General features: G+C 36.7%; 1 protein-coding gene across 1 annotated transcript in view; it reads right to left on the bottom strand.

The window, feature by feature from the left end:
• spidr (scaffold protein involved in DNA repair) overlaps positions 1-10,407 on the bottom strand; it is a gene marked incomplete at its 5' end in the record, with an annotated part of 89,492 nt that extends 79,085 nt beyond the window's left edge. Inside the window, 1 exon segment of the mRNA XM_080546547.1 lies at positions 10,393-10,407. Within this exon segment, the coding sequence (XP_080402673.1) occupies positions 10,393-10,407 (15 nt within the window).
• Between the last annotated feature and the right edge of the window lie 2,316 nt (positions 10,408-12,723).

Below are 12,723 nucleotides of genomic sequence, written 5' to 3'. Positions count from 1 at the left end.
TAGTCACAACAGTGTAACACTACTAACTAGTCACAACAGTGAAACACTACTACCTAGTCACAACAGTGTAACACTACTAACTAGTCACAACAGTGAAACACTACTACCTAGTCACAACAGTGTAACACTACTAACTAGTCACAACAGTGAAACACTACTAACTAGTCACAACAGTGAAACACTACTAACTAGTCACAACAGTGAAACACTACTAACTAGTCACAACAGTGAAACACTACTAACTAGTCACAACAGTGAAACACTACTAAATAGTCACAACAGTGTAACACTACTAACTAGTCACAACAGTGTAACACTACTAACTAGTCACAACAGTGTAACACTACTAACTAGTCACACAACAGTGTAACACTACTAACTAGTCACAACAGTGTAACACTACTAACTAGTCACAACAGTGAAACACTACTAACTAGTCACAACAGTGAAACACTATTAACTAGTCACAACAGTGAAACACTATTAACTAGTCACAACAGTGAAACACTATTAACTAGTCACAACAGTGAAACACTACTAACTAGTCACAACAGTGTAACACTACTAACTAGTCACAACAGTGTAACACTACTAACTAGTCACAACAGTGAAACACTACTACCTAGTCACAACAGTGTAACACTACTAACTAGTCACAACAGTGAAACACTACTACCTAGTCACAACAGTGTAACACTACTAACTAGTCACAACAGTGAAACACTACTAACTAGTCACAACAGTGAAACACTACTAACTAGTCACAACAGTGAAACACTACTAACTAGTCACAACAGTGTAACACTACTAACTAGTCACAACAGTGTAACACTACTAACTAGTCACAACAGTGTAACACTACTAACTAGTCACAACAGTGTAACACTACTAACTAGTCACAACAGTGAAACACTACTAACTAGTCACAACAGTGAAACACTACTAACTAGTCACAACAGTGAAACACTACTAACTAGTCACAACAGTGTAACACTACTAACTAGTCACAACAGTGTTACACTACTAACTAGTCACAACAGTGTAACACTACTAACTAGTCACAACAGTGTAACACTACTAACTAGTCACAACAGTGAACCACTACTAACTAGTCACAACAGTGAAACACTATTAACTAGTCACAACAGTGAAACACTACTAACTAGTCACAACAGTGAAACACTATTAACTAGTCACAACAGTGTAACACTACTAACTAGTCACAACAGTGAAACACTACTAACGAGTCACAACAGTGAAACACTACTAACTAGTCACAACAGTGTAACACTACTAACTAGTCACAACAGTGTAACACTACTAACTAGTCACAACAGTGAAACACTATTAACTAGTCACAACAGTGAAACACTACTAACTAGTCACAACAGTGTAACACTACTAACTAGTCACAACAGTGTAATACTACTAACTAGTCACAACAGTGAAACACTACTAACTAGTCACAACAGTGAAACACTACTAACTAGTCACAACAGTGAAACACTATTAACTAGTCACAACAGTGAAACACTACTAACTAGTCACAACAGTGTAACACTACTAACTAGTCACAACAGTGTAACACTACTAACTAGTCACAACAGTGAAACACTACTACCTAGTCACAACAGTGTAACACTACTAACGAGTCACAACAGTGAAACACTACTAACTAGTCACAACAGTGAAACACTACTAACTAGTCACAACAGTGAAACACTACTAACTAGTCACAACAGTGAAACACTACTAACTAGTCACAACAGTGAAACACTACTAACTAGTCACAACAGTGTAACACCACTAACTAGTCACAACAGTGTAACACTACTAACTAGTCACAACAGTGAAACACTACTAACTAGTCACAACAGTGTGAGGTGAAACACTACTAACTAGTCACAACAGTGAGGTGAAAAACACTACTACTACCTAGTCACAACAGTGTGAGGTGAAACACTACTAACTAGTCATAACAGTGAGGTGAAAAACACTACTACTACCTAGTCACAACAGTGAAACACTACTAAATAGTCACAACAGTGAAACACTACTAACTAGTCACAACAGTGAAACACTACTAAATAGTCACAACAGTGAAACACTATTAACTAGTCACAACAGTGAAACACTACTAACTAGTCACAACAGTGTAACACTACTAACTAGTCACAACAGTGTAACACTACTAACTAGTCACAACAGTGAAACACTACTACCTAGTCACCACAGTGTAACACTACTAACTAGTCACAACAGTGAAACACTACTAACTAGTCACAACAGTGAAACACTACTAACTAGTCACAACAGTGAAACACTACTAACTAGTCACAACAGTGAAACACTACTAACTAGTCACAACAGTGAAACACTACTAACTAGTCACAACAGTGTAACACCACTAACTAGTCACAACAGTGTAACACTACTAACTAGTCACAACAGTGAAACACTACTAACTAGTCACAACAGTGTGAGGTGAAACACTACTAACTAGTCACAACAGTGAGGTGAAAAACACTACTACTACCTAGTCACAACAGTGAAACACTACTAAATAGTCACAACAGTGAAACACTACTAACTAGTCACAACAGTGAAACACTACTAACTAGTCACAACAGTGAAACACTACTAACTAGTCACAACAGTGTGACAATACTAACTAGTCACAACAGTGAAACACTATTAACTAGTCACAACAGTGAAACACTACTAACTAGTCACAACAGTGTAACACTACTAACTAGTCACAACTAGCTCTGCAACGATTAGTCGACATAATCGACGACGTCGATCATAAAAACTCGTCGACGCGGAATTTTATGTCGACTAATCGTATTATGAAAAAAAAAAAAAACTTTTTTTTTTTTACGGGAGCCATGCAAGAATCAGCTGGGTAAGTTTTAACTGGCTAACGTTATATTGTTAGGGTCGTAATGTTTATGTTAGCTTTACTGTTACATGTTGGAAAACAACGTCCCATGGACAGGGCTGTACATGCTATGAGCGTTTGTGCTATTAATTTATTTGCCCTGTGGCACGCGTGTGACAGACAGAGGCGCTTGTATGTAACGTTACGTAGCAGGGGTTTTCCATGTTGAAGCCAGGAGAACGCGAGACGAAATGAAGTGAGGGGTGGTCGCTATTAAAATACCAGGTAGTCATGGTGGATGATCATGAATGATGCTTGATAAGTGAATGCTATTTAAATTATGTTGAGTCCACCAGCGAGCTGTCTGTAAGATAAACAGCGCCAAGCGTAGCCTACTAACGTGAGCTGTCTGTAGTCTAGCCAGCAATGCTAGCTAGCCAATCAACTAGCTCTGTGAGCAGCTGTAGCTTGGCGTAACGTTAGGTTAGATAGCTAGTTAAGCCGGATTTGTGCTTCTGCGTCGCCATTTACGTGCAGCGAAAAGCCACACGACTAATCGGAAAAATAATCGACAGATTAGTCGACTACCAAAATAATCGTTAGTTGCAGCCCTAGTCACAACAGTGAAACACTATTAACTAGTCACAACAGTGAAACACTATTAACTAGTCACAACAGTGAAACACTATTAACTAGTCACAACAGTGAAACACTACTAACTAGTCACAACAGTGAAACACTACTAACTAGTCACAACAGTGAAACACTACTAACTAGTCACAACAGTGAAACACTACTAACTAGTCACAACAGTGAAACACTACTAACTAGTCACAACAGTGAAACACTACTAACTAGTCACAACAGTGTAACACTACTAACTAGTCACAACAGTGAAACACTACTACCTAGTCACAACAGTGAAACACTACTAACTAGTCACAACAGTGAAACACTACTAACTAGTCACAACAGTGTAACACTACTAACTAGTCACAACAGTGTAACACTACTAACTAGTCACAACAGTGAAACACTACTAACTAGTCACAACAGTGTGAGGTGAAACACTACTAACTAGTCACAACAGTGAGGTGAAAAACACTACTACCTAGTCACAACAGTGAAACACTACTAAATAGTCACAACAGTGAAACACTACTAACTAGTCACAACAGTGAAACACTACTAACTAGTCACAACAGTGAAACACTACTAACTAGTCACAACAGTGTGACAATACTAACTAGTCACAACAGTGAAACACTATTAACTAGTCACAACAGTGAAACACTACTAACTAGTCACAACAGTGTAACACTACTAACTAGTCACAACAGTGAAACACTATTAACTAGTCACAACAGTGAAACACTATTAACTAGTCACAACAGTGAAACACTACTAACTAGTCACAACAGTGTAACACTACTAACTAGTCACAACAGTGAAACACTACTAACTAGTCACAACAGTGAAACACTACTAACTAGTCACAACAGTGAAACACTACTAACTAGTCACAACAGTGAAACACTACTAACTAGTCACAACAGTGAAACACTACTTACTAGTCACAACAGTGAAACACTACTAACTAGTCACAACAGTGTAACACTACTAACTAGTCACAACAGTGTAACACTACTAACTAGTCACAACAGTGAAACACTACTAACTAGTCACAACAGTGAAACACTACTAACTAGTCACAACAGTGTAACACTACTAACTAGTCACAACAGTGAAACACTACTACCTAGTCACAACAGTGAAACACTACTAACTAGTCACAACAGTGAAACACTACTAACTAGTCACAACAGTGTAACACTACTAACTAGTCACAACAGTGAAACACTACTAACTAGTCACAACAGTGAAACACTACTAACTAGTCACAACAGTGTAACACTACTAACTAGTCACAACAGTGAAACACTACTAACTAGTCACAACAGTGAAACACTACTAACTAGTCACAACAGTGTAACACTACTAACTAGTCACAACAGTGAAACACTACTAACTAGTCACAACAGTGAAACACTACTAACTAGTCACAACAGTGTAACACTACTAACTAGTCACAACAGTGAAACACTACTAACTAGTCACAACAGAGTAACACTACTAACTAGTCACAACAGTGAAACACTATTAACTAGTCACAACAGTGAAACACTATTAACTAGTCACAACAGTGAAACACTACTAACTAGTCACAACAGTGTAACACTACTAACTAGTCACAACAGTGAAACACTACTAACTAGTCACAACAGTGAAACACTACTAACTAGTCACAACAGTGAAACACTACTAACTAGTCACAACAGTGTAACACTACTAACTAGTCACAACAGTGAAACACTACTAACTAGTCACAACAGTGAAACACTACTAACTAGTCACAACAGTGTAACACTACTAACTAGTCACAACAGTGAAACACTACTAACTAGTCACAACAGTGAAACACTACTAACTAGTCACAACAGTGTAACACTACTAACTAGTCACAACAGTGAAACACTACTAACTAGTCACAACAGTGAAACACTACTAACTAGTCACAACAGTGTAACACTACTAACTAGTCACAACAGTGAAACACTACTAACTAGTCACAACAGTGTAACACTACTAACTAGTCACAACAGTGAAACACTATTAACTAGTCACAACAGTGAAACACTATTAACTAGTCACAACAGTGAAACACTACTAACTAGTCACAACAGTGTAACACTACTAACTAGTCACAACAGTGTAACACTACTAACTAGTCACAACAGTGAAACACTATTAACTAGTCACAACAGTGAAACACTATTAACTAGTCACAACAGTGAAACACTACTAACTAGTCACAACAGTGTGACAATACTAACTAGTCACAACAGTGAAACACTACTAACTAGTCACAACAGTGAAACACTACTAACTAGTCACAACAGTGTAACACTACTAACTAGTCACAACAGTGAAACACTATTAACTAGTCACAACAGTGAAACACTATTAACTAGTCACAACAGTGAAACACTACTAACTAGTCACAACAGTGTAACACTACTAACTAGTCACAACAGTGAAACACTACTAACTAGTCACAACAGTGAAACACTACTAACTAGTCACAACAGTGAAACACTACTAACTAGTCACAACAGTGAAACACTACTAACTAGTCACAACAGTGAAACACTACTTACTAGTCACAACAGTGAAACACTACTAACTAGTCACAACAGTGTAACACTACTAACTAGTCACAACAGTGAAACACTACTAACTAGTCACAACAGTGTAACACTACTAACTAGTCACAACAGTGTAACACTACTAACTAGTCACAACAGTGAAACACTACTAACTAGTCACAACAGTGAAACACTACTAACTAGTCACAACAGTGTAACACTACTAACTAGTCACAACAGTGAAACACTACTACCTAGTCACAACAGTGAAACACTACTAACTAGTCACAACAGTGAAACACTACTAACTAGTCACAACAGTGTAACACTACTAACTAGTCACAACAGTGAAACACTACTAACTAGTCACAACAGTGAAACACTACTAACTAGTCACAACAGTGTAACACTACTAACTAGTCACAACAGTGAAACACTACTAACTAGTCACAACAGTGAAACACTACTAACTAGTCACAACAGTGTAACACTACTAACTAGTCACAACAGTGAAACACTACTAACTAGTCACAACAGTGAAACACTACTAACTAGTCACAACAGTGTAACACTACTAACTAGTCACAACAGTGAAACACTACTAACTAGTCACAACAGAGTAACACTACTAACTAGTCACAACAGTGAAACACTATTAACTAGTCACAACAGTGAAACACTATTAACTAGTCACAACAGTGAAACACTACTAACTAGTCACAACAGTGTAACACTACTAACTAGTCACAACAGTGAAACACTACTAACTAGTCACAACAGTGAAACACTACTAACTAGTCACAACAGTGAAACACTACTAACTAGTCACAACAGTGTAACACTACTAACTAGTCACAACAGTGAAACACTACTAACTAGTCACAACAGTGAAACACTACTAACTAGTCACAACAGTGTAACACTACTAACTAGTCACAACAGTGAAACACTACTAACTAGTCACAACAGTGTAACACTACTAACTAGTCACAACAGTGAAACACTATTAACTAGTCACAACAGTGAAACACTATTAACTAGTCACAACAGTGAAACACTACTAACTAGTCACAACAGTGTAACACTACTAACTAGTCACAACAGTGTAACACTACTAACTAGTCACAACAGTGAAACACTATTAACTAGTCACAACAGTGAAACACTATTAACTAGTCACAACAGTGAAACACTACTAACTAGTCACAACAGTGAAACACTACTAACTAGTCACAACAGTGTAACACTACTAACTAGTCACAACAGTGAAACACTACTAACTAGTCACAACAGTGTAACACTACTAACTAGTCACAACAGTGTAACACTACTAACTAGTCACAACAGTGAAACACTATTAACTAGTCACAACAGTGAAACACTATTAACTAGTCACAACAGTGAAACACTACTAACTAGTCACAACAGTGTAACACTACTAACTAGTCACAACAGTGAAACACTACTAACTAGTCACAACAGTGAAACACTACTAACTAGTCACAACAGTGAAACACTACTAACTAGTCACAACAGTGAAACACTATTAACTAGTCACAACAGTGAAACACTACTAACTAGTCACAACAGTGTAACACTACTAACTAGTCACAACAGTGAAACACTATTAACTAGTCACAACAGTGAAACACTATTAACTAGTCACAACAGTGAAACACTACTAACTAGTCACAACAGTGTAACACTACTAACTAGTCACAACAGTGAAACACTACTAACTAGTCACAACAGTGAAACACTACTAACTAGTCACAACAGTGAAACACTACTAACTAGTCACAACAGTGAAACACTACTAACTAGTCACAACAGTGAAACACTACTTACTAGTCACAACAGTGAAACACTACTAACTAGTCACAACAGTGTAACACTACTAACTAGTCACAACAGTGTAACACTACTAACTAGTCACAACAGTGAAACACTACTAACTAGTCACAACAGTGAAACACTACTAACTAGTCACAACAGTGTAACACTACTAACTAGTCACAACAGTGAAACACTACTACCTAGTCACAACAGTGAAACACTACTAACTAGTCACAACAGTGAAACACTACTAACTAGTCACAACAGTGTAACACTACTAACTAGTCACAACAGTGAAACACTACTAACTAGTCACAACAGTGAAACACTACTAACTAGTCACAACAGTGTAACACTACTAACTAGTCACAACAGTGAAACACTACTAACTAGTCACAACAGTGAAACACTACTAACTAGTCACAACAGTGTAACACTACTAACTAGTCACAACAGTGAAACACTACTAACTAGTCACAACAGTGAAACACTACTAACTAGTCACAACAGTGTAACACTACTAACTAGTCACAACAGTGAAACACTACTAACTAGTCACAACAGAGTAACACTACTAACTAGTCACAACAGTGAAACACTATTAACTAGTCACAACAGTGAAACACTATTAACTAGTCACAACAGTGAAACACTACTAACTAGTCACAACAGTGTAACACTACTAACTAGTCACAACAGTGAAACACTACTAACTAGTCACAACAGTGAAACACTACTAACTAGTCACAACAGTGAAACACTACTAACTAGTCACAACAGTGTAACACTACTAACTAGTCACAACAGTGAAACACTACTAACTAGTCACAACAGTGAAACACTACTAACTAGTCACAACAGTGTAACACTACTAACTAGTCACAACAGTGAAACACTACTAACTAGTCACAACAGTGTAACACTACTAACTAGTCACAACAGTGAAACACTATTAACTAGTCACAACAGTGAAACACTATTAACTAGTCACAACAGTGAAACACTACTAACTAGTCACAACAGTGTAACACTACTAACTAGTCACAACAGTGTAACACTACTAACTAGTCACAACAGTGAAACACTATTAACTAGTCACAACAGTGAAACACTATTAACTAGTCACAACAGTGAAACACTACTAACTAGTCACAACAGTGAAACACTACTAACTAGTCACAACAGTGTAACACTACTAACTAGTCACAACAGTGAAACACTACTAACTAGTCACAACAGTGTAACACTACTAACTAGTCACAACAGTGTAACACTACTAACTAGTCACAACAGTGAAACACTATTAACTAGTCACAACAGTGAAACACTATTAACTAGTCACAACAGTGAAACACTACTAACTAGTCACAACAGTGTAACACTACTAACTAGTCACAACAGTGAAACACTACTAACTAGTCACAACAGTGAAACACTACTAACTAGTCACAACAGTGAAACACTACTAACTAGTCACAACAGTGAAACACTACTAACTAGTCACAACAGTGAAACACTACTTACTAGTCACAACAGTGAAACACTACTAACTAGTCACAACAGTGTAACACTACTAACTAGTCACAACAGTGTAACACTACTAACTAGTCACAACAGTGAAACACTACTAACTAGTCACAACAGTGAAACACTACTAACTAGTCACAACAGTGTAACACTACTAACTAGTCACAACAGTGAAACACTACTACCTAGTCACAACAGTGAAACACTACTACCTAGTCACAACAGTGAAACACTACTAACTAGTCACAACAGTGAAACACTACTAACTAGTCACAACAGTGTAACACTACTAACTAGTCACAACAGTGAAACACTACTAACTAGTCACAACAGTGAAACACTACTAACTAGTCACAACAGTGTAACACTACTAACTAGTCACAACAGTGAAACACTACTAACTAGTCACAACAGTGAAACACTACTAACTAGTCACAACAGTGTAACACTACTAACTAGTCACAACAGTGAAACACTACTAACTAGTCACAACAGTGAAACACTACTAACTAGTCACAACAGTGAAACACTACTAACTAGTCACAACAGTGAAACACTACTAACTAGTCACAACAGTGAAACACTACTACCTAGTCACAACAGTGAAACACTACTACCTAGTCACAACAGTGAAACACTACTAACTAGTCACAACAGTGTAACACTACTACCTAGTCACAACAGTGAAACACTACTACCTAGTCACAACAGTGAAACACTACTAACTAGTCACAACAGTGAAACACTACTAACTAGTCACAACAGTGAAACACTACTAACTAGTCACAACAGTGAAACACTACTAACTAGTCACAACAGTGAAACACTACTAACTAGTCACAACAGTGAAACACTACTAACTAGTCACAACAGTGTCAATGAAGTCGAAACATCATACTTTAGCTCAATAGCAAGCTACCTAGCTAGCTACTTAAAACTTACCTTTCCAACAGACATAATTGCAGATTAAGCTATATCAATACATTTAGATGGATGTCGCCGTTAATGTCATCAATGTTCAAGCTAATATGACCCGGTTAGGTTACACTAATAGGATCGTTTCTCTTTTCTGAGACAAAACAATACGTAGGAGTAAGTGAACAGAACAGCTGATGAACACAGTGTTCCTCCTTGGCGCGTGAAGCCGCTACGTCATCAGGACCCATCCAGGAAGTGGGCTGGTATTCATCAGAGCAATTGCGCGTCACCTCCCTGTCATCAGAATGTCCACGCCCCTTTTTGGGTGATAGAAGCGGAGAAGTTTGACTGGTGGTCAATGGGAATTTCTGGTCTTCGCTACTTTAATCCGATAAAAAAGGAAAACCGTAGTGCTTTTTAGATATTAGGAGCACAAATCCGATGGCCAGTTAGGCAAACTATTATATAGTGTCGTTGCCGATCAATGATCGACGTCGTTATATAGAGAAAATTAATGAAATATGGGTTGATTCATCAGAGCAGTCATACGTCATCTCCCTGTCATCTGGGATTTGTAGTTCTTCATTTGATCTAGCCAACTAAGGTACTACTTAGTAGCTACTAACCCTTCACCCATAACGGCTATCGACTAGTGCTACTGTGCATGATATTTCTATTGTAATCATGGGAGATCAATGTTCAAAGAAGAAACGAAAGCAAACGCTGTTGGGGGGACTGGAGGTGAAGAGTTAGCTTAGGACCAAGGCAAATCAACTGATTGAATAGGGCTAACAGAATGGACACTAACAGGGTGGACACTAACAACGTTTTTTTAAATTATTCAATTTGATTGATCTCTTCAATATTTAGGCCTAACAGGGTGGACACGTTATGTTCAACCACATTAAACTCACTTAATAAAAACATCAAAATCAAATGGTAAAAGAGGTAGAAAATCATTTGAATTTCCCTCCACTGATGTGATGTCACCTCATGAGTGATGTGATTGAGAAATATGTTTGGTTTTTTAAAGGGACATTAACACAGCTCAACAGGGTGGACAGTGACTGCAGGGACAAACATACCACCTTAATTTTTTTGTACTAAATTATAATTTTTTAAATAAAAAACTATATTTGATTCAATAGATATTGCTCAGGAAAATGAAATAATAATAACATATTTGGAAATGTTTATGTTTTTATTAGTTATTTTTTAGATTGAATTTGAATTTTTGCCCATATCATTGTATTCATAATAAATAACAATTGACTATACATGAAAAAATAATGGAATTAGTATTTGTCCAAATTTAGACAAAATACAATATGATTTGTACTGGGGACGGAAAATGCACCCTATTAAAAAAATTACCCAGAAACATCCCATGTTTTAACAACAGGAGCAGCAGAAAATATGCTCATTCAGAAGATGCACTATATGCACTATATTATAATCAGCTTTATGATATGATCAATCTCTATAAGGTATCCTCTTATTCCACCAGCATCACTCATTATTCAGTGTAAATGAACAATTATCATTCTTCATCAATCACTAATAATATGAGAAGGGTAATATATATATATATATATATATATATATATATATATATATATATATATATATATATATATATATAAATATATGATGAGGGTCATATTTCAGAGGGATAATAACGCAATATCATGAAACACTCAAAGGTGAAAGGTTTTATTACAGCTTTCAAACAGCAGGTTAAACATACAAAACACAGCTCACTTAACATAGTTTTTTTTATTAAATATGTAAAAAGCAGGTCAAGTTATTCACAAATAAAATGCAAACATGCAACACATTTCGGGGAATGCATAATGAGTGGGACATAAAAAAACAAAAAAACATTGTCTATTTATAATTATCAACAGTACATGTTTACATTCCTTTTCATTTACACAATAATATATGACTAAAGCATGATGGTGCACTGCTGAGTTCAATAAGAATAAAATGCAACATTAAGAAAGGGTATACAATGTACGTACTGGAATATAGCATGTCAAATTACTCAGTGAATTGACTCACGACTTCCCTAAGACCTGTGGTTCAAAATCATATGAAAACATCTGAAATATACCCAACTTCTATTGAACAGACGATGGTGGCAAGTTACTGTTGAAGCCCTTTAAAAAAAGGTTGGATGTGATCATACTACTCTACACTAAAAGTTGCTCCCTTCCCTGTGCCATACCAACCAATGTACTGGTTAGTGCAAACCAACAGTATCTGTCATTGCCGCAAATATTTGGTACCCTTTTGAGTACGCTATTAAAAGAATTCTTAAAAATGTGCGAAGTTTGTCACAAAGTTTTAATT

The sequence above is a fragment of the Nansenia antarctica genome (assembly GCF_963989245.1).
Source record: "Nansenia antarctica genome assembly, chromosome: 16".
NCBI lineage: Eukaryota > Metazoa > Chordata > Actinopteri > Argentiniformes > Microstomatidae > Nansenia > Nansenia antarctica.
This window is presented reverse-complemented; position numbering and strand designations above follow the sequence as displayed.